The sequence below is a fragment of the Tympanuchus pallidicinctus genome, unplaced genomic scaffold (assembly GCF_026119805.1).
Source record: "Tympanuchus pallidicinctus isolate F22 unplaced genomic scaffold, pur_lepc_1.0 scaffold58, whole genome shotgun sequence".
Taxonomy (NCBI): domain Eukaryota; kingdom Metazoa; phylum Chordata; class Aves; order Galliformes; family Phasianidae; genus Tympanuchus; species Tympanuchus pallidicinctus.
This window is the reverse complement of record NW_026294778.1, coordinates 177,574-198,986: the sequence shown is the minus strand read 5'-3', so window position 1 is coordinate 198,986 and position 21,413 is coordinate 177,574. Positions and strand designations below refer to the sequence as shown.

Here is a 21,413-nt window from a genome sequence, read left to right as displayed (position 1 = left end):
AGTGTTTCCAAAGGGAAGCACATTGGTTCCGTGCTGCGCTAGGCTCTCCCCGCCCTGCCTGTTTCCTTTGCCTCGTGCCTGTCTCAATCCTACCTGAGCCGAAACGCCCCAATCTGCACTTTACTCCGTTCAGCAGCTTTCTTGGTGAAAAACAACTTGTATCACTGTTTCGCAGGAAGGTTTTCAGTTCGGTCAGGGCCGAGACTACAGACAGAAAACACTGGAAACTTCCACTGCAAAAACACCACCCGCCTCTCACATTTTCCAACCTTATTGATTCCGTGATCCAAACGCCAACCCCAGCTCGGGTCGGTATGAAAAAGGGCTCCAAAGGGAAGTCCCAGCGGCTGTCAGCTTCATTTGGAATGTCTTTCAAAACCCCGCGTGCAGAGGGAGCCTGCTCCATCCCTACGCCCTGAACCAAGCACACATTCTCATCAAACACTCCCCACCGAGGGCTCATCCTAACAGCTGCTGCCCATGGAAGGCTCCGTGTTGCCTCATCTGCCTCTCATGAGGAGAATGCAAGGAAAGTAGGAAGGGAGGCAGGGAGGGAGGGAGGGAGGGAGATAAGAAGGAAGGCAGGGAGGAAAGAAGGAAGGAGGCAATGAAGGAAGGAAGGGAGGGAAAAACTCAAAATTAAGAAGAGATGGGGGCAGTTGACCCGGTGCAGTGAGGGAAATTGGAGGTGAAAAGGCAATAAATGGTGCCGTGGACCATGGGGGGGGGAGTGGGATGTAAATGGCTGCACTGATACTCATTCAGGTCAAACACAACCAGACGCCCATAGGCACCGGTGCAGCTCCTTGGCCACGCCCCGCGCCGTAACCTGGCCACGCCCCCCGGGGCGTCTCAGTTTTGAAGCCACGCCCCTAACATTCCTGGCCACGCCCCCATGCCCTGCGCCCGTCGCTTTTTGCCTAAACCACGCCCTTTCCGTTTGGCCACGCCCCCGCACGCCGTCGGTCCGATTCCAGCCACGCCCATCGCCGTCGTTAACCACGCCCCTTCGTGCCATCAGCCACGCCCCCTTTCTGTCCTGGCCCCGCCCCGTACCACGCTGCTCTTTGCCCGCACCGCGCCCGGTGCCGCTCCCGAAGCCACCGAACGGACCCGGTTCCGGCCCCCGGACTCACGGGCCCGCTGCCGCACCCGGACCCGCACCGCGGACCCATGGACGGCGGTCTGCGGCCCGGATCCCCGCAGCCGGGACCGGAGCCGCGCTCCGGACTCGCGGAACCAGACCCGAACGCGGGCGCGGACCCGGCGCCCGGACCCGCGGACGCGGAGCCCGATCTGAATCGCGGTCCCGAGGACCCGGACCCGGATCGGCGTCCCGGCGGCGCGGAACCGGTTCCGGCCCCGGCGCCCGCCCCGTGCCGTTGGTTCCTGGAGGGCCGCTGCCGTTTCGGGCCGCGCTGCCGCCGCCCGCACCCGGGGCGGAGTCCGACCGCCGGCCCGGAACCGGCAGCGACGCGGGAGGAACCGGGAGCGGCGGGGAAGAAGCCGCCGCTGCGCCGCGCCGCCGCCGTCCTCAGCCGCCTCCGCTGGGACCCTCGAGCGGACCCCGCGGCCGCCACCGTGGAGTACCGCGACCGCTTCGTGGGCGTCGTGGAGCGGCCGCTGCTGGAGTTCTTCACGGGGCCGCTGTGCGACGCGGGGCCCGCGGACCTGGCGGTGCCCGAACACCGCATCGTGCGCATCCGCTACCGCGGGCGCTGCGTGTGGGACCGGGAGAAGCGCTTCGATCGCGTGTTCGGGTCGGGGGGGGGGGACGGGGGACCATGCGGGAGGTGCTGGAGGAGCTGGGGGAGGGCTGGGGGGAGTGAGGGAGGGCGACGAACCCCCGAAATGCCGTCGGGGGCCCTTCTGTACCCCGGAGGTGACGGTGAGGTCCCCTCTGTGCTGGGGACGTGGGGATGCGCACTCCTGGAGGAGCCCCCGGCTGCAGTGACGTGGGCACAGGATTCCCTTCTGTATCCAAAAAAAGGGCACCAAAATCCCTTTTGCATTGGGGACATGGGGACGTGCACATGGGATCCCCTTGGGCACAGGCTCACGGACATAGGGCGCACACACGCTTGGGGCCCTTATGTACCCTGAAAGTGACACGGACGTCCCTTTAGCACTGGGATAACATGGCGGTGACATGAACGCCTCACCCTGTTCTGTAGTCCCACGGTGACAGTGAGGTCCTCTCAGCACTGGGGATGTCGGGGACCCTTCTGTGCCACAAACACACGGAGATGGACACTTGGACCCCAGAGGTGACAGCGGTGTCCCTTTGGCATCGGGGACATGGATGTGGGGGACCCTTCTGGTACCCCAAAGGTGACACTGAGGTCCCCTCGGCCCTGAGGACAGGAAAACCTGGACCAGGACACCGGGCTCCTTTTGTCATGGGGACGAGGACGCACCGGGCGTCCTTACCGTACCCCAAAGAAAGTGGTACTGAGGTCTCCTTGGCTCCTGGCAACAATGACATGGGGACGTGGCACCCGGACACCTTCTGTCCTCCATGGGTGACACCGAGGTTGCCTTGGCACGGGGGACACGGGTATGGCGACGTGGACATTGGGTCCCTCTTGGCTACGGGGGGGACGTTGATGCCAAAGCCCCCTGAGCTCTGTCACTACACTACAGGGACATGGACAGAGGGTCCCCTTGCCCACGGGTGTACATTCTGCACCCAAACAAAGGCACCAGAATCCCTTCGGTGTCAGGGATGAGGATATGTGAACACGGACACTGGGTCCTCTTGGCCGTGGGGTGCTGTTCACTGTTCTGTTACCATTTCTGCTCAGAGGGAAAAGACAGAAGGCCTTGGGAGGTCACCTGATGGCCCTTTTCATCGTCTGGCTCACCTCTGCTGCCCGTCTGCCTCAGCATGAGCGTAAGGCCTTTGGCTTTTGGACACTCTCTCTCTTTGCATTTGATTTTTTAGCTCATATTCTAATGATCTTGTATTATTTTGTATTACAGAGTGTTATCTGGCATTCCGATATCTTTTCTAGCAAATTAGTTTGTTTCCTTTCAGATCGTCGCTTCTGTTCTGTTTCAGAGCCCATCTCTTCATCCTTTTTCCCATTTCCATTTTGCAGGGTGCGGATCCACAGATCCCCCCTCCTGCCAGTCACGGAACCAGGCCGAACCAGCCCACAGACCACTGACACTCTGGTCGAGGTGCCACAAGATAAAGCTGAGTAGCTCAGCGGTGGTAGCGGTGGGAGGAGGACGGTTGGATGGGATGATCTTGTAGCTCCACTCCAGCCTCGTGTTTCCACGGTTCCATCACCGTTCTGAGCTGCTCTCTGTGTCTGGGCCGTATTGCTTCAGGCGCTCCCTGCTCTCACTGCACAGAGGTGCTCTCTGAACTGCACACTGCATCTGCAGTGCTCCTGTTTCCTTCAAGCCATTCTCCTCTGCAGTTCCCAAAGGATCACAGAACCACCGAATGGCTTGGCTTACAAGAGACCTTTCAGATCATCCAGTTCCAATCCCCTGCTCCAGGCTGGGACACCTCCCACAGCCCCGTCCTGCCTGGCACTGAATGCCTCCAGGGCGGGGGCATCCACAAGCTGCTCCCTCTCAGGAAATAATTTCCTCCTAACAGCCAGCCTAAATCGACCTCCTTCCACTTGAAAGCCGTTTCCCCTCATCCTGTCGCCACACACCCTTATCAAACAGCCCCATCCCAGCTTTCACGGAGCCTCCCTTCAGGCACTGCCCACGACTTCAGCTCGCCGCTCGGCGGGCACTGACGGAAGCTGCTGGCAGCTCACCCCGTTTCTCCCTGCAGAAGAGGCCTCTGCACACCCAGCACCTTCACGCCGTCTGCATTAACAATACCTTCCGCGGCTCACACGCCTCTCTCGCTCCTCCCATTTCTTTCTACGCCCGTCTTGCCAAGCCGCCGCCCATCGTAAACACGCGCCGTTTGCAGTAAGCGAAGCGCTGCACCGCAGCCGCTCCCATCGCTTCCCGCAGCGCTGCGGAACGGGACGGGACGGGACGCGGCGCAGCACAGTGCGGGCCGGGCCTCACCGCCTGCTCTCAGCCGCCCCGCGCAGCGCTGCTGCAGCCCCGCGCCGTCCGCGCGTCCCGCCGGCCGCCACCCACCGCCCCCCGGCTCCGCGCCGCAGCCCCGGATACGAACTGCGGCAGCGCCGCTCCCGCCCCGTCCCACTCCCCCCCCGCCCGTCCGCACTCCGCTTCCGCTGCAGGCCGGACGTGACGTCATCATGGCGCGCGGTGACGTCACGGCGCGTCGCTCGCTCCGCCGGCTTTCTCCGCTGCGATCGTTCCCCGCTCCGTCCCGGGGCTTCCTGCGCTGCTCCACGGCCTGAAGCCGCACCGGGCCGCGTTTCCCGCAGGCGCTGCCCGCTGTCCCCGGGGGCGAAGCGCCGCCCGGCTGACGGCTGTGATCCTCTCCCGTGTCGCCGTTTGCTGTCAGCCGCCTCGGGCTCTTGGTGCCGAACGGGAAGTGCTGAGTCCCGGCCCGGCCCGCTGATGGATCGCCTGGCAGCGGGCCGCTCAGCCCTGGCAGCGCAGGTAGCGGCCGTGCAGCGGTGTGATCGGAAGGGGGGGCCGCACCTCTCTTGGATCCCGTGGAAGGGCCTTCCTGGAGATCCTTCCTTTTCCCCGTGCGCCGAGATGTTCCGAGATCGCTGAGCAATCTTCCTGGTCGTCCCTTTGCCGTTCCGCTTCCGTATCTCTTTCTCGCTATGCTGCCACAGCCGCCCAATAGCATCAGTGCCCCACAGCGCCGCACCAAAAACTGTCATTGCCGCGTAGCAGCGCTCCCCCGTGCTGCTCCCCCCTAACAACGCTGCCCCGTAGCATCATTGCTCCACTGTGTCCCTGCCCCACGGCGTCACTGCTTCTGTGGCAGCTGCTGAGTCCCGGCCAGATCCGCTGATGGATTGCCTGGGAAAGGACTGGTCAGCCCTGGCAGCGCAGGCGAAGGCAATTTAGCTGTGTGATAGGAAGGGTTTGAGCCTGGCTGCACTCCCTTAGACCCCATCAACGGGCTGACAGCCACTGGGGAGGATCTGTGGTCGGAGATCCCTCCTTGGTTGTGGTGCAAAAGGGTCTGGCCTCTTCTCCCAGGCAAACAGTAGGACCCGAGGAAACGGCCAGAAGTTGTACCAGAGGAGGTTGAGGTTGAACATTAGGAGAAACTTTTTCTCTCAGAGGGCGGTCAGGCATTGCAATGGCTGCCCAGGGAAGTGGTGGAGTCGCCATTCCTGGCAGTGTTGAAGAGGTGCCTGGATGAGGAGCCAGGAGATATGGTTTAGTAGCTTGTGTTACTAACAGGAATGGGAGGGGGGTTGGACTAGATGATCTTGTAGGTCATTTCCAACCTTGCGATTCTATGATTGTATGATTCTAGGGACAGCAGCATTCCCTCACACCTATCCTGCCGATTCTTTAGTCCCAGCAGGCTGCAGTGAAACTCCTGCCTTTCACCTGTGACAATCGCAGTCTGCGGGAGAGCAACAAATGGCCACACCGCATCCATCTCAGGTAGGAGTGTGGGGAAGCAAGCAAGTGAGGGATGTGAATGCATGGGGAGAGGGAGGTGCCTTTCTCTTCTCTGCCAGCTGCTTCCCTGGGCCGTGGCAGTTCCCAGCAAGGAGCCTCTTTGCTTGCAGGAGCCCGTGACCTTTGCGGAGGTGGCCGTGTATTTCAGCAGGGAGCAGTGGGCGCTGCTGGACCCTGCGCAGCGAGCGCTGTACCGGGACGTGATGCTGGAGACGTACGCGTGCGTGGCCTCGCTGGGTGAGGGCTTTGCTGCCTTTCGTCCTTGTTAGGGCTCCTTTGGCTGTGTAGAACGACACTGCAAGCAGGGCTTAGAATAATTGCAGTGTAGTTACTTGTGGAGGAACGCGGCAGCACCAGAAACAAAATGTAGGTAAGTTTCTCATATGTTTCAGGAAGGATTAGCTGCTTAGAACTCTGAGAAATGGTCCAGAGTCACTGCTGGCCAGCAGCCATCAGCTGGGAGGGGTTGGATCAGCTCCTGCAAGCTGTCTTTGTGTGGCTGTGTTGCATATTGCTGCGTTGCATTGTGCCGCCGTGCTCCAGCAACCTGACAACTCTGGTTATTTGCCTTTTTTTTTCCTTTTCCATTGAATTATTGCAAACCTTTATGAAGCCTTGGGCACTAAGCAGTTTGGATACAATTTAAAAAAAGAAATCCTAAGGTGAACATTAGAGAAACTGTTCCTGCATAATTTTCAGGTACGTAGAGGTCATGTTGGGCTCCAAAGCAAGCCAGTATGTGTTGGCCCAGTGTCATCCAGGCCCTTATTGTGGTTACAGAAGTTGGGAGGGACACCGAGTGGAGTTGTTGGAGAAGCAGCTGTGCCAGAATCATCGGAATGCTTTCACGTCCTCTGCTTCTGTATTTAACCTCCATGTGCAGCCCCCAAACCTATGGTGGTCTCCCTGCTTGAAGGAGAGGAAGACCCCTGGGACCCAGATGTGCATGTCCTGGAGGACATGGCAGGAGATCTCAGCCCAGGTGAGATGGTGGGGGACAGGAGGAGGTTGGGCTGACAAGAACCATCTTTGTCTGAGAAATAGTTTAGGCCTACTGTGTTATTTCTGGCTTTTCTCTGTCATCCAGCAGGACATGGAATCACAACTGTTGAGGAGGGTGTACAGAATTGTGATGTGACTGAAAGGCGGTGTGGAAGTGTCTTGGTGGAAGAAATCAGAAAGGATATCCAAGGGGATCTGAAACAAGTAGAGCACCTCAAGAAGCAACAGGGAAACCCTCCAGGAGAGACTGTGAGGAATCTCCTGGACTGCAGCACAGGTCAAAAACAGCCTGAAGATGCAAGGAGTAAGGAAGTGTGCCAGGAGAAAAGGCAGAACCCACGTGCTGAGTGTGGAAAAAGCCTGAAAAGCTTTTTAACCACTGTTGTGTATGCTCAATGAAGAGATTGTACAAGTGTTCAGATTGTACCAAAAGCTTCAAATGGAAATCCCACCTCGCCTTCCATCAGCGCATCCACAGAGGACAGAGACCCTTTAAGTGTCGTGAGTGTGAGATGAGCTTCAAATACAATTCTGTATTGAAGCGCCACCAGCGCATCCACACAGGGGAGAGACCCTTCGAGTGTCCCGAGTGTCCCGAGAGCTTCAGAACTAGTTTCTACCTCACCTGCCACCCATCATCCACACAGGAGAGAGACCCTTTAAGCGCATGTCAGCAGTTTGTGACGTGGTTTGGCCCGGTTCTGTGACTGGTGAAGGAGGAGGATCCACGGATCCATGCCCCAGAAAAGGGAGAATGGGAAAAGGAAAAAGGGGAAGGAGGAAAAGGGAAAAGGACAGGTAGACGGGCCTAACATCCAAACAGTGGCAGTGATCTGAAGAGGAAAGCTCATTTACTAGAAAATATATCAGAACGCAAGATAACACAATATAGTACAGTCTAATGGGAATTGGAGTTAATAAATAAAAGTGAGAGAGAGAGAGAGTGTTTGAAAGCTGAAGGTCTTGCTGTAATGCTGAAGGTGAGCACACGTGCTGCCAGGACGAGCAGAAAGTGAAAAAAGAGACATCTTGTGATGTGCAAACAGTTTTTATCTTTACCTCTGATGTGTGAATGGAAACACAGAGTCCCCTGGGGCATGTAGTTCTTCTCAGAACCAGCTACCCAGAGCAGTAACTGTAAATCCCAAAGCACTGCACACAATCACAGAATCATAGAATGGCCTGGGTTGAGAAGGACCTCAAAGGTATGTATTTTCAAGCCCCTGCCGTGGGCAGGGCGCCAACCATTAGACCAGGCTGCCCAGTGCCACATCCAGCCTGGATGCAATGGTGTGGAGTACTGGTGACAAAACATCATAAAACTAACACTGCATCCCTTATTCCACATTACTGTATCATGCTCAATATCTAAATACATACAGATCGTTCTCAGTTAGCATGTATCAACATGTAATTAACGTTGTAATAATTGTACTAAGCACACACACATGTACATACACGTGGAATGACTGAATACACTCGGCCAACGTCAAATTCCCTTGTGGTACACATTGAACATCCCCTCTTTCTGCATCACGCTGAGCAAAAACAGTTCCACTGTGAGTTTTGCCCTTTCCAGAGGCTGCAAGGACCCACAGTGCTTTTCCCAAGATGCTCTTTATATGTACTGCAGGGACTTTATCTCCCTGTATGTTATGTAGGGAGCTGGGTTGGGTTGGACCATCGCCATTGACCGATCCTTGAGTGTTGACCAACCACGTGGCTTCTGCCAAGCGCTTCTCCCAGTGCTCAAATGTGCTGCCACCCATTGCTTTCAACACAGTTTTTAACAAGACGTGTCATTTGATTGTACCAGAAGCTGGTGCATGATAGGAGATATGATAAATCCCCTCAATGCCATGATCTTTGGCCCAAGTGTTCACAAGAGAATTTTGGAAACGAGACCCATTATCTGATTCAATCCTTTCTGGAGTGCCGTGTTGCCACAGGACTTGTTTCTCCAGACCTAATATGGTGTTGTGGGCAGTAGCATGGGGTATGTGTATGTTTCCAGCCACCCAGTGGTTACCTCCACCATGGTGAGTACATAACGCTTCCTGCTGTGAGATCATGGCAAGGTGGTGGAATCAACCTGCCAAGCCTCCCCTCTGAGCTAGAAATAATTAACCCTTGTGTTGCCAGTTCAAGTCCATTTGAGCCGCCTTAAGTTTAGAGGCTTAATCTACCTGATGGTTATTTTGTTGTTCTTCAGTAGCCCAGTTCTTGGGCACGTGAGCATCTTTGTGACACACCTTTACAACCATATTCTTTATTTGGGCAACAACGTCTTTCCACCGTTCAGCAGTTCAAATAGATGTACCCCTTCTTTATCAGTTGTTTTGTTCCCACTGCTTTCACCACCCCCATCAGGCATTTGCCACTATCCGTGAGTCACTATAAATCATTGGCCACCTCTCCCGTCCAGCAACATCTAAGGCCAGTTGAACAGCCCCTACCTCTGCAAATTGGCTTCATTCTCCTTTTCCTTTGGTGGCCTCTGCAACTTGTCATATAGGGCTCCGCACAGCAGCTTTCCATCTGCAATGCTTCCCAACAATAGGATACCATCCATCAGAGAACGGCTACTTTCATTTTCTGGTAGTTCATCGGATGATGGGGTCTCTAGCACACAGTACCTCTTCTGCTGGTGATGTTCCAGACTTTTTGTCTTCAGGTCAGTCCACGATCACCTCTAAGATTGGTGGGTGACTGAGGTTCCCCGTTTGAGCTCGCTGTGTAATCAATGCAACCCACTTACTCCAAGTGGCATCAGTCGCATGATGGATGGAGGGAACCTTTCCTTTAAACATCCAGTTCAGCACTGGCAGTCGAGGTGCCAGAAGGAGCTGCATTTCAATACTGACTACTTCGGAAGAGGTCCAAGCCCCCCCATATGTGGCCAAGATTTCCTTTTCAGTTGGGGTGTAGCACTCTTCAGCCCCCCTGTATGCTCAACTCAAGAGGTTAGCCTCGGGTCTCCTGAGGCTCCTTGCCACTGCATCCAAGTGGGATCTTTCTCTCTGTCCCAAATGTAAGAAGAGCTTCTACCACAGCTCCAGACTGAGTACCGGAGAATCCATTCAGGGCAGAGACCTGGAAAGACAGAGTTTCATCCAGGGGCTGCAACATTATTGACAGCTGGCTAATCTGTGTGAGAGGTAGACCCTGCAAGTGTCTCACCTGCAGGAGGAGTTTCTTTGAGGGCTGGCACCTCTTTGCTCATGGGAAAACCCCATGAAAAACTGGAGAGATCCTGAGGATGATAGAGACCTAAGGATCATGGAAACCCAAACGCTTCCCACCGTACAGAAAGAGTTTGAAAAAACAAAGTGGCATCACTGGCACTCTGTCTGGAAAAGGGACTTATACCTGGGAGCTTCTGATGGTTTCTTTCCCTGTTAATAGAATACAATCTCTCCCCATGCCCAGTTTTCTGCTCTTCCTGTCAGCAGCTTTTTGAAGCCATTTCTTAAGGAAGTTCAGCTGTGTAGGGATGTCCTGTGTGCACGTGTTCTGCTCAGTAATTTTGGAGTCCACTGATGAATCGTGTAGAAGGGTCAGGAGAGCAGTCCAATGTCTCTTGGAGATTTAGCAAAAATGACCTGCATTCAGAAGAGGTCATCCTACCTGCAAGCTTTCACAGAGCAACCAGCCAATCCCTTCATCCTTGTGTCAGACCGCCGACAAGTCATGTGGAAGAGACCAGCCTTGGAAGTTAAGCTTGGTTTGCCCTGCTCCTCATACTCCTGATCACTGCATCCCTTCTGTGGCAAAGGGCCTTTCTGTGCAGTGTGAAAGGGGACAGGGAAGGAGAATAAAGGAGCTGAGTTGTCCTGCAGCTTTTGTTTTCATTATGCTCTGGCCCTACTTTCTCCAATAAAAGACAAAGCGTTGAAGGACTGGGGAAGGTGGAAGGAGGTCAGACTCCAGATCCCTGCATGCTTCTGGGGGAAGGCACGTTTGGCACAAGGCCCCATCTCCATTCCTAACATGCGCACAGGAGGTTGTGCAGGGAGGGCTCTGTCACTCAGCCAGTTCAACCAGCACTTGTATTCACCCAGCAGCAATGTATGTCCTCTTTGTAACATGCGACCTCTGCACAGCCCGGAACTGGTGCAGCCTCACATACAGAGCTCCCCAGTAAACGAGCAGCTCTCCAGGTCTCCATCTGCATGGTTGTTATGCATCATTGTTTTTCTGGTCTTGGTGTCCATCCAAAGTTGGAGGCACAGCATGTTGACGAGGCATCTGGATCTGCTCCACATGGAGTTGGGCAGACTGGAGCACATTATAAATGTTTCTATAGCACTGCACACAGCATGAGGTGTAAGCAGGAGGAGCTAGAAGCTTTTAGCTTGGTCCTGCAGTTACAACATCCTCAGCATAAGCAAGGTGTGATGGAAAGGTTCTATGAAATGCATGCTGTGTGCACTGCATGGCTCCGGGCTCTCCAGGATAGGCAGGGCAGGTGAAACAGGATGGTGTTGCTGTACGTAATGGTGGGCTGGAATGCATGGAGCTTGCTGTTCCCAGTGACATGGCTGTGAGACTCCAAATAAGGTTTAAGGGGCAAGGCAGTAAGGTGAGAGTCTGCTATAGGCCACCCAGCCAGGAGAATGATCCCAATTAATCATTCCTAGGAAGTGTGAGAGAACAGTGAGGTGGATTGTGATCTGATTGACTGGCAGAGCTCAGAGGGTTGTGATTATTGGTTCAGAATCTGATTGCAGGCCTGTAACTAGCAGTGTTTCCCAGGGGTCCAATCTTGTTCAACATCTTCCTCGGTGACCTGGATGAAGGGATAAAGTGCACCCTCAACAAGTACAATGCTGGGAGGAGTGGCTGACATACCAGAAATCTGTGCTGCCGTTCAACAAGATGTGAACAGAACGGTCAGTTGGGCAGACAAGAACGTGATGAATTGCAACAGGAGGAAATATAGGAAGGGGGAGGAAAAACTGCCTTCAGCCATACAGGCTAGGGTTGACCTACTGGAGAGGAGCTTCCCAGCAAGTTTGGAGCTGGGGAGCGAGGGTCAGGGAACAGCAGGGTCATGCAGCATCATTTGTCTGCAGACAGAGCGCAGCTTTGCAGGACTGCCTCTGACATTTGGTCCCCACTATGGCCACGTCCCACTGCTGAGCTCCATGGGGGTCCCTACAGATCCTTGGGCCACCAAAGAGTGTCTGAGTTGGAACGAGGACACTGCGACAGGAACACTGGGTGATCATGGGGTGTCACAGCCAAAACACGACACAGTCATGAGGTGACCGTGGATAAGAATGTGGTGACAAATAGGTCAGGGATCAGAAGGGGAAAGTCTGGCCATCGTAGGGTGACCATGGGTAATCATGTGGGTCACATGGGGCAAAGATGGTGTTGTGATGGGGTGACAAAGAGGTGACCACTGGGTGACCACAGCGGGGTATCTTTGGGTGACCACAGTAAGGAAGGGGAAGGACCACGGAGTCAACAGCTCAGCGAGTTCTAATTGAGAAGGGGACAGAGCAGGCTGTGCAGGGGCAGCAGGGAACGCGGTGACAACACAAAGGGAAACTCTAGCTCCTGGCTGGGGAGCGCAGGACATGCTGGTGGAGCAGCAGTGTGGGGCAGCTCGTAATTCAGAATCCCTGCAGGGAAAGGGAGGACCAGAGTGGTTTTCGGGCTCCTCTGAGCACAGTGATGTCACTGGGGAATGAGAAATTACCTGGAGTGGTTGGATCGGGGTGGCCTGAAACTGAGCGAGACGAGGTCAGCATGGTCACAGCTCAACACCACTGCATCCCCCAGCACAGCCCCAGCTGCTCCTGCTCACCTCCAAGAGCACTGAGACTCTGGTGTGCACCACAGGCCTGACCATGGCTACGGCCAGCATCGACACAGGCACCGTCCTCGTGCTCAAGGTCGTGCAGATGAATGGTGCCTGCAGCCACAGGAGCCCGCTGTGATGAGGCTGAGCGTCCCGTGTGCCATCATAGCCCCGCATCCCCATCCTGACCCACACATCCCCTTATGTGGGTCCTGTCCTTGGGGTGCTTGGTCAGAGGAAGGGTGCTTGGACACAGCCCAGCCCCACTGCTGACCTGTGTCACTGCAGCGTTTGCAGCCCCGCGCAACAGCGCTGTGAGGTCTGGGAGGTCCGTGAGGGCAACCGTGGGTGACCATGGGGTGATCAAAGGGGACCACGGGGAGAACATGATGTGACCGCGGTAAGACATCAGAGGTAACAGCCCATAAGAATGGGGGGCAAAGAGGCGATTATGGGGGTATCTTGGGATAACCACGGGGAGAGCAGGGGGACCATCGGGTGACCATGAAGTTACTATGAAGGAAGTGTGAAGGAACTGTGGGGTGAGCATGGAGAGACCGTGGGCAGAATATTGTGTGGCCACCAACTGACCATGCAATGACACTGGGATGAGCATAGAGCGACCACAGGCCGGAAAGAATGGAAAGAGCCTGGGAAGTGGCACAGGAAGCAACTGAGCGTGTCCCACAGAGCAGTTAGCAGCAGGGCTGGTGGCATCTGTCACTGGTGTATGGAGAGAGCTCTGCGTCACAGGGCTGCCTCTTACATTTGGCCACCATGAAATACTGGAGGGGGAAGAGAAATGAAATGAAATGAAATGAAATGAAATGAAATGAAATGAAATGCTGCCCCGGCCACCTCTGAGAGAAGTGAGACCCTGTGAGCGCCCTGGGCCCGGCTGTGGGCACTGTGGAAATCATCTCAAGATGAGAGGTGCTTGTGCCAAGCAGGGCCTCCTGTGAGGAGAGGTAATATCCCGGGTGCCCTCACTGTCTGCATCCCAATCCTGCCCCACGCATCCCCTGAATGGGCACCTGCCCTTGGGTGCTGGAGCAGACATGGGGTGACAAACAGGTGAGCGTGGTGAGAGCACTGGAGGATCGTGGGTTCGCTATGGATGGACCGTGGGGATCATGGATCAAAGGGGGGAGCGTGGAGTAAGCAGGAGGGTGCTGGAGCAAACAGCGGGTGACAATGAGAAGACGAAGGGCAGACAGTGGCATTTCTGTCAGGTGTCCATGCGCAGACGACAGGAGTAATATGAGCGGAACACGGAGTGAGAAAGGGATGATAAAGAGTTGAGCATGGTGCGAGGACAGTGAAACCGCGTGGCAACCACTGAGCGAGCGTGGCAATGTCATGGAGGGAGCACGGGGCCACCCGTGGGGCTCAGGCAGTGGTGGAGCACTGGGAGCGATACGGCTGTTCCCAGGCAGAGCAGCGGCAGCGAGCATTCCTCGGAGCAGACAGACAGACAGACACACAGACGGACGGCACGCAGGACGGCGCCGTCACGCCAGGGCTGATCGAGGTACCCGCAATGGAGATCTGCCCGGAGACGGGTGATGCCGCCCAGCCCAGGCACTCCCTGCTCCCTTCATCGTCCTCCCACAGCAGCCATGGGGAGCGGCCGTGCGGTGGCGGCCGGGGCCGTGCTGGTGGCACTGATGGCGCTGGGAGCACGGCTGGCCGCTGGCACGCGGCCCTCGGGTGAGCGCGGAGAGCCGGGGTGGGGATGGTGCAGGCCGGTCCCTGCCGGGCTCTCCCGGCACCCATCCCAGCCCCGCGCGCGGCGTTCGGAGCCCCGGGGCTCCGGGACGCCAGCGGCACCGCAGCCGTGGGGGGCGCGGGGTGGGGCCGGGACGGAGCGAGGGCGGGGAGGGGCTCTCGGGTCCGGCGAGGGGCCGCTGCGCTCCGTGACGGCGCCCTCTCCCCGCAGCGTTTTTCCAGTGGAGCGCTACAGTTGAGTGCCGCTTCCTCAATGGCACCGAGCGGACGAGGTTTCTGGTGAGGCACGTCTACAACCGGCAGCAGTACGTGCACTTCGACAGCGACGTCGGTCTCTTCGTGGCCGACACGGTCCTGGGAGAGCCTTCTGCTCGGCTCTTCAACAGCCAGCCGGACGTGCTGGAGAAGAACAGGGCTGCGGTGGAAATGCTCTGCAACTACAACCACGAGACAGTGGCCCCTGTGACGCTGCGGAAGAGAGGTGAGTTCACGCGTCCGCACAGCTCGCGACGGGCACAGCGCTGATGAGCACACGCGGCGCTCTCACAGCCCGTCCCCAACGCTCTCCCTCTGTCCCCCGGCAGAGCCCAAGGTGAGGATCTGTGCGCTGCAGTCGGGCTCCCAGCCCCAAAGCGACCGGCTGGCTTGCTACGTGACGGGCTTCTACCCACCCGAGATCGAAGTGAAGTGCTTCCAGAATGGGCGGGAGGAGACGGAGCGCGTCGTGTCCACGGACGTGATCCAGAACGGGGACTGGACCTACCAGGTGCTGGTGCTGCTGGAGACCAGCCCACGGCACGGGGACAGCTACGCGTGCCGGGTGGAGCACACCAGCCTGCGGCAGCCCATCGGCCAGCCCTGGGGTAAGGCCCCTCGCCCCTGTCGGCTCTGGGGGGAGTGGGAGCGTGGCCTTCAGAACCTGAGCTCCCCTTCCTGTCCCTGCAGAGCCGCTGGTGGATGTGGGCAGGAGCAAGCTGCTGGTGGGCATCGGGGGCTTTGTGGTGGGGCTCGTCTACCTGGCGCTGGGGCTCTTCCTCTTCCTGCACACTAAGAAAGGTGAGCAGTGGGGCAGCGGGGCTGTGCTGTGGGGAAGGAGATGGCGGCGGTGAGCTGTGGCCACGCTCGCTCAATGTGACCATGACCTCGTCTCGCTCAGTTTCAGGGCACCCCGATCCAACCACTCCAGGTAATTTCTCATTCCCCCAGTGACAGCGCTGTACCCGGGAGCCCCAAGCTCACTGCGGTCCTCATTTCTCCCCCTTTCCCTGCAGGGATCCTCAACTAGCAGCTGCTGCTCCACCAGCATGTCCTGCGCTCCCCAGCCAGGAGCTAGAGTTTCCCTTTGTGTTGTCACCGCGTTCCCTGCTGCCCCTGCACAGCCTGCTCTGTCCCCTTCTCAATTAGAACTCGCTGAGCTGTTGACTCCGTGGTCCTTCCCCTTCCTTACTGTGGTCACCCAATGACACCCCGCCGTGGTCACCCAGTGGTCACCTCTTTGTCACCCCATCACCCATCACAACACCATCTTTGCCTCATGTGACCCACAGGGTTACCCGTGCTCACCCCACACTGGCCAGACTTTCCCCTTCCGATCCCTTCACTCTCAAGCCATTTTTCCCCCTGAGACTCCTTCCTAGCAACCCTGTGGTCACCCGATGTTGCCACCGTGTTCTCAGCATGCCAACCCATGTCCTCACCATCATTACCCCGCGGTCATCCCGGAGACACACATTCTGCACCCACTTTCTCACCCATCTCCTGGCTGTGTTACGCTTAGGCCGTGACACCTGGCGATCACTCGGTGTTCCCATCGAAATGAGCTCGCAGTGTTCTGGTTCCAGCTCAGACACTGCGAGTAGCACGCTGCTTTTTTGGCTGTTGCTGAGTGATGGAGCGCTCCTGAGGCCGGGCCGGGCCACGGAGAGGGGAAGAACCATTGCCATGATGACGTGGAGCCAGGACAGGTGTCCTCATCCAAGCATACGTGACGCCATGCGGAAGGCCTTAAAGCTGTGTGGAGTTGGGCAGAATACAGACGATGCTTGACGCTCGGGGATTGGCTGGGCGTTGGGTGGAGGGCGCTGACACGTCTTGCCCCATGGCCACCCCATGCCCACCTCTTCACAACCTCATTCCCACCTGACGCTCCTCCCCGTGATCCTATGGTGTTTCCCTCTGTGTTCCCTTCACTGTCATCCCGTGCTCAGCCCGCGGTCGCCCCACGGCCTCGCCATGATCCCACCCCTCGTGATCACCGCGTGTTCCCTGTGTCATCCATCGCTGAGGAAAACGCTCCGAATCGTAGATCTTTAAGCAGGCAAAGATCTTTGTGATAGCAGCAAAGTCTGTCCATCATTGCAACAATGGGCCCCTGCTGGCCAAAGGCAGAAATTGCACAGCAGTCCATTCGTTCAGTTCCATCCCCGGGTCCGACGCGGTAATTCCTCTCCTGGCACAGGTTGGTGGAGCTTCTCCTGGTCACCATCTTCCCGACGCTGTTGCCACAATAGAAGGTCTGGTACCAACTGGTTGTTTTTAGGTATGGCCTGTGCTTTCCTACACAGGTAGGAGGGCAGTGTTTCCAAAGGGAAGCACATTGGTTCCGTGCTGCGCTAGGCTCTCCCCGCCCTGCCTGTTTCCTTTGCCTCGTGCCTGTCTCAATCCTACCTGAGCCGAAACGCCCCAATCCGCACTTTACTCCGTTCAGCAGCTTTCTTGGTGAAAAACAACTTGTATCACTGTTTCGCAGGAAGGTTTTCAGTTCGGTCAGGGCCGAGACTACAGACAGAAAACACTGGAAACTTCCACTGCAAAAACACCACCCGCCTCTCACATTTTCCAACCTTATTGATTCCGTGATCCAAACGCCAACCCCAGCTCGGGTCGGTATGAAAAAGGGCTCCAAAGGGAAGTCCCAGCGGCTGTCAGCTTCATTTGGAATGTCTTTCAAAACCCCGCGTGCAGAGGGAGCCTGCTCCATCCCTACGCCCTGAACCAAGCACACATTCTCATCAAACACTCCCCACCGAGGGCTCATCCTAACAACTGCTGCCCATGGAAGGCTCCGTGTTGCCTCATCTGCCTCTCATGAGGAGTAGGGAAGGAAAGTAGGAAGGGAGGCAGGGAGGGAGGGAGATAAGAAGGGAGGCAGGGAGGAAAGAAGGAAGGAGGCAATGAAGGAAGGAAGGGAGGGAAAAACTCAAAATTAAGAAGAGATGGGGGCAGTTGACCCGGTGCAGTGAGGGAAATTGGAGGTGAAAAGGCAATAAATGGTGCCGTGGACCATGGGGGGGGGGAGTGGGATGTGAATGGCTGCACTGATACTCATTCAGGTCAAACACAACCAGACGCCCATAGGCACCGATGCAGCTCCTTGGCCACGCCCCGCGCCGTAACCTGGCCACGCCCCCCGGGTCGTCTCAGTTTTGAAGCCACGCCCCTAACATTCCTGGCCACGCCCCCATGCCCTGCGCCCGTCGCTTTTTGGCTAAACCACGCCCTTTCCGTTTGGCCACGCCCCCGCACGCCGTCGGTCCGATTCCAGCCACGCCCATCGCCGTTAACCACGCCCCTTCGTGCCATCAGCCACGCCCCCTTTCTGTCCTGGCCCCGCCCCGTCCCACGCTGCTCTTTGCCCGCACCGCGCCCGGTGCCGCTCCCGAAGCCACCGAACGGACCCGGTTCCGGCCCCCGGACTCACGGGCCCGCTGCCACACCCGGACCCGCACCGCGGACCCATGGACGGCGGTCTGCGGCCCGGATCCCCGCAGCCGGGACCGGAGCCGCGCTCCGGACTCGCGGAACCAGACCCGAACGCGGGCGCGGACCCGGCGCCCGGACCCGCGAACGCGGAGCCCGATCTGAATCGCGGTCCCGAGGACCCGGACCCGGATCGGCGTCCCGGCGCCGCGGAACCGGTTCCGGCCCCGGCGCCCGCCCCGTGCCGTTGGTTCCTGGAGGGCCGCTGCCGTTTCGGGCCGCGCTGCCGCCGCCCGCACCCGGGGCGGAGTCCGACCGCCGGCCCGGAACCGGCAGCGACGCGGGACGAACCGGGAGCGGCGGGGAAGAAGCCGCCGCTGCGCCGCGCCGCCGCCGTCCTCAGCCGCCTCCGCTGGGACCCTCGAGCGGACCCCGCGGCCGCCACCGTGGAGTACCGCGACCGCTTCGTGGGCGTCGTGGAGCGGCCGCTGCTGGAGTTCTTCACGGGGCCGCTGTGCGACGCGGGGCCCGCGGACCTGGCGGTGCCCGAACACCGCATCGTGCGCATCCGCTACCGCGGGCGCTGCGTGTGGGACCGGGAGAAGCGCATCGATCGCGTGTTCGGGTCGGGGGGGGGGACGGGGACCATGCGGGAGGTGCTGGAGGAGCTGGGGGAGGGCTGGGGGGAGTGAGGGAGGGCGACGAACCCCCGAAATGCCGTCGGGGGCCCTTCTGTACCCCGGAGGTGACGGTGAGGTCCCCTCTGTGCTGGGGACGTGGGGATGCGCACTCCTGGAGGAGCCCTCGGCTGCAGTGACGTGGGCACAGGGTTCCCTTCTGTATCCAAAAAAAGGGCACCAAAATCCCTTTTGCATTGGGGACACGGGGACGTGCACATGGGATCCCCTTGGGCACAGGCTCACGGACATAGGGCGCACACACGCTTGGGGCCCTTCTGTACCCTGAAAGTGACACGGACGTCCCTTTAGCACTGGGATAACATGGCGGTGACATGAACGCCTCACCCTGTTCTGTAGTCCCACGGTGACAGTGAGGTCCTCTCAGCACTGGGGATGTCGGGGACCCTTCTGTGCCACAAACACACGGAGATGGACACTTGGACCCCAGAGGTGACAGTGGTGTCCCTTTGGCATCGGGGACATGGATGTGGGGGACCCTTCTGGTACCCCAAAGGTGACACTGAGGTCCCCTCGGCCCTGAGGACAGGAAAACCTGGACCAGGACACCGGGCTCCTTTTGTCATGGGGACGAGGACGCACCGGGCGTCCTTACCGTACCCCAAAGAAAGTGGTACTGAGGTCTCCTTGGCTCCTGGCAACAATGACATGGGGACGTGGCACCCGGACACCTTCTGTCCTCCATGGGTGACACCGAGGTGGCCTTGGCACGGGGGACACGGGTATGGCGACGTGGACATTGGGTCCCTCTGGGCCACGGGGGGGACGTTGATGCCAAAGCCCCCTGAGCTCTGTCACTACACTACAGGGACATGGACAGAGGGTCCCCTTGCCCACGGGTGTACATTCTGTACCCAAACAAAGGCACCAGAATCCCTTCGGTGTCAGGGATGAGGATATGTGAACACGGACACTGGGTCCTCTTGGCCGTGGGGTGCTGTTCACTGTTCTGTTACCATTTCTGCTCAGAGGGAAAAGACAGAAGGCCTTGGGAGGTCACCTGATGGCCCTTTTCATCGTCTGGCTCACCTCTGCTGCCCGTCTGCCTCAGCATGAGCGTAAGGCCTTTGGCTTTTGGACACTCTCTCTCTTTGCATTTGATTTTTTAGCTCATATTCTAATGATCTTGTATTATTTTGTATTACAGAGTGTTATCTGGCATTCCGATATCTTTTCTAGCAAATTAGTTTGTTTCCTTTCAGATCGTCGCTTCTGTTCTGTTTCAGAGCCCATCTCTTCATCCTTTTTCCCATTTCCATTTTCCAGGGTGCGGATCCACAGATCCCCCCTCCCGCCAGTCACGGAACCAGGCCGAACCAGCCCACAGACCACTGACACTCTGGTCGAGGTGCCACAAGATAAAGCTGAGTAGCTCAGCGGTGGTAGCGGTGGGAGGAGGACGGTTGGATGGGATGATCTTGTAGCTCCACTCCAGCCTCGTGTTTCCACGGTTCCATCACCGTTCTGAGCTGCTCTCTGTGTCTGGGCCGTATTGCTTCAGGCGCTCCCTGCTCTCACTGCACAGAGGTGCTCTCTGAACTGCACACTGCATCTGCAGTGCTCCTGTTTCCTTCAAGCCATTCTCCTCTGCAGTTCCCAAAGGATCACAGAACCACCGAATGGCTTGGCTTACAAGAGACCTTTCAGATCATCCAGTTCCAATCCCCTGCTCCAGGCTGGGACACCTCCCACAGCCCCGTCCTGCCTGGCACTGAATGCCTCCAGGGCGGGGGCATCCACAAGCTGCTCCCTCTCAGGAAATAATTTCCTCCTAACAGCCAGCCTAAATCGACCTCCTTCCACTTGAAAGCCGTTTCCCCTCATCCTGTCGCCACACACCCTTATCAAACAGCCCCATCCCAGCTTTCACGGAGCCTCCCTTCAGGCACTGCCCACGACTTCAGCTCGCCGCTCGGCGGGCACTGACGGAAGCTGCTGGCAGCTCACCCCGTTTCTCCCTGCAGAAGAGGCCTCTGCACACCCAGCACCTTCACGCCGTCTGCATTAACAATACCTTCCGCGGCTCACACGCCTCTCTCGCTCCTCCCATTTCTTTCTACGCCCGTCTTGCCAAGCCGCCGCCCATCGTAAACACGCGCCGTTTGCAGTAAGCGAAGCGCTGCACCGCAGCCGCTCCCATCGCTTCCCGCAGCGCTGCGGAACGGGACGGGACGGGACGCGGCGCAGCACAGTGCGGGCCGGGCCTCACCGCCTGCTCTCAGCCGCCCCGCGCAGCGCTGCTGCAGCCCCGCGCCGTCCGCGCGTCCCGCCGGCCGCCACCCACCGCCCCCCGGCTCCGCGCCGCAGCCCCGGATACGAACTGCGGCAGCGCCGCTCCCGCCCCGTCCCACTCCCCCCCCGCCCGTCCGCACTCCGCTTCCGCTGCAGGCCGGACGTGACGTCATCATGGCGCGCGGTGACGTCACGGCGCGTCGCTCGCTCCGCCGGCTTTCTCCGCTGCGATCGTTCCCCGCTCCGTCCCGGGGCTTCCTGCGCTGCTCCACGGCCTGAAGCCGCACCGGGCCGCGTTTCCCGCAGGCGCTGCCCGCTGTCCCCGGGGGCGAAGCGCCGCCCGGCTGCCGGCTGAGATCCTCTCCCGTGTCGCCGTTTGCTGTCAGCCGCCTCGGGCTCTTGGTGCCGAACGGGAAGTGCTGAGTCCCGGCCCGGCCCGCTGATGGATCGCCTGGCAGCGGGCCGCTCAGCCCTGGCAGCGCAGGTAGCGGCCGTGCAGCGGTGTGATCGGAAGGGGGGGCCGCACCTCTCTTGGATCCCGTGGAAGGGCCTTCCTGGAGATCCTTCCTTTTCCCCGTGCGCCGAGATGTTCCGAGATCGCTGAGCAATCTTCCTGGTCGTCCCTTTGCCGTTCCGCTTCCGTATCTCTTTCTCGCTATGCTGCCACAGCCGCCCAATAGCATCAGTGCCCCACAGCGCCG

The 21,413-nt window shown here is 58.3% G+C and overlaps 4 protein-coding genes and 1 pseudogene across 5 annotated transcripts in view; all 5 read left to right on the top strand.

Moving 5' to 3' along the window:
* Positions 1 to 21,413, top strand: part of LOC128091986 (class II histocompatibility antigen, B-L beta chain-like) — an 83,755-nt gene that overhangs the window by 13,816 nt on the left and 48,526 nt on the right. The gene's annotated exons all lie outside the window — the stretch shown is intronic.
* LOC128092009 (leukocyte receptor cluster member 9-like) lies at positions 1,069 to 1,829 on the top strand (annotated as a pseudogene).
* On the top strand, positions 5,535 to 6,992 carry LOC128092012 (zinc finger protein 620-like). 2 transcript variants are annotated; one of them, XM_052705449.1, is made up of 3 exons: positions 5,535 to 5,781; positions 6,428 to 6,526; positions 6,635 to 6,992. In XM_052705449.1, exons 1-3 carry the CDS (start codon positions 5,568 to 5,570, stop codon positions 6,943 to 6,945), a joined length of 624 nt encoding a protein of 207 aa, XP_052561409.1. In that variant the 5' UTR covers positions 5,535 to 5,567; the 3' UTR covers positions 6,946 to 6,992. The 2 variants fall into 2 exon arrangements, with proteins under 2 accessions (XP_052561409.1, XP_052561408.1); XM_052705448.1 differs by having other exon boundaries at positions 6,632 to 6,992.
* On the top strand, positions 13,895 to 15,292 carry LOC128092001 (class II histocompatibility antigen, B-L beta chain-like). Its single transcript, XM_052705437.1, has 5 exons — positions 13,895 to 14,065; positions 14,295 to 14,564; positions 14,668 to 14,946; positions 15,029 to 15,139; positions 15,240 to 15,292. The coding sequence occupies exons 1-5, from the start codon at positions 13,921 to 13,923 to the stop codon at positions 15,290 to 15,292; spliced, it is 858 nt and encodes a 285-aa protein (XP_052561397.1). The 5' UTR covers positions 13,895 to 13,920.
* Positions 17,547 to 18,676, top strand: LOC128092007 (leukocyte receptor cluster member 9-like). Its single transcript, XM_052705443.1, has one exon. It carries the CDS (start codon positions 17,821 to 17,823, stop codon positions 18,472 to 18,474), a length of 654 nt encoding a protein of 217 aa, XP_052561403.1. The 5' UTR covers positions 17,547 to 17,820; the 3' UTR covers positions 18,475 to 18,676.

Bases quoted from the DNA above. Each gene is read 5' to 3' on its own strand.
- LOC128092012 (XM_052705448.1), top strand. From the start codon at position 5,568: ATGGGGAGAGGGAGGTGCCTTTCTCTTCTCTGCCAGCTGCTTCCCTGG. The intron at 5,782-6,427 runs GTGAGGGCTTTG...CTCCATGTGCAG, and splicing joins CGCGTGCGTGGCCTCGCTGG to CCCCCAAACCTATGGTGGTC. The intron at 6,527-6,631 runs GTGAGATGGTGG...TCTGTCATCCAG, and splicing joins GGCAGGAGATCTCAGCCCAG to CAGGACATGGAATCACAACT.
- LOC128092001 (XM_052705437.1), top strand. From the start codon at position 13,921: ATGCCGCCCAGCCCAGGCACTCCCTGCTCCCTTCATCGTCCTCCCACA. The intron at 14,565-14,667 runs GTGAGTTCACGC...GTCCCCCGGCAG, and splicing joins TGTGACGCTGCGGAAGAGAG to AGCCCAAGGTGAGGATCTGT. The intron at 14,947-15,028 runs GTAAGGCCCCTC...CTGTCCCTGCAG, and splicing joins GCCCATCGGCCAGCCCTGGG to AGCCGCTGGTGGATGTGGGC.
- LOC128092007 (XM_052705443.1), top strand. From the start codon at position 17,821: ATGGACGGCGGTCTGCGGCCCGGATCCCCGCAGCCGGGACCGGAGCCG.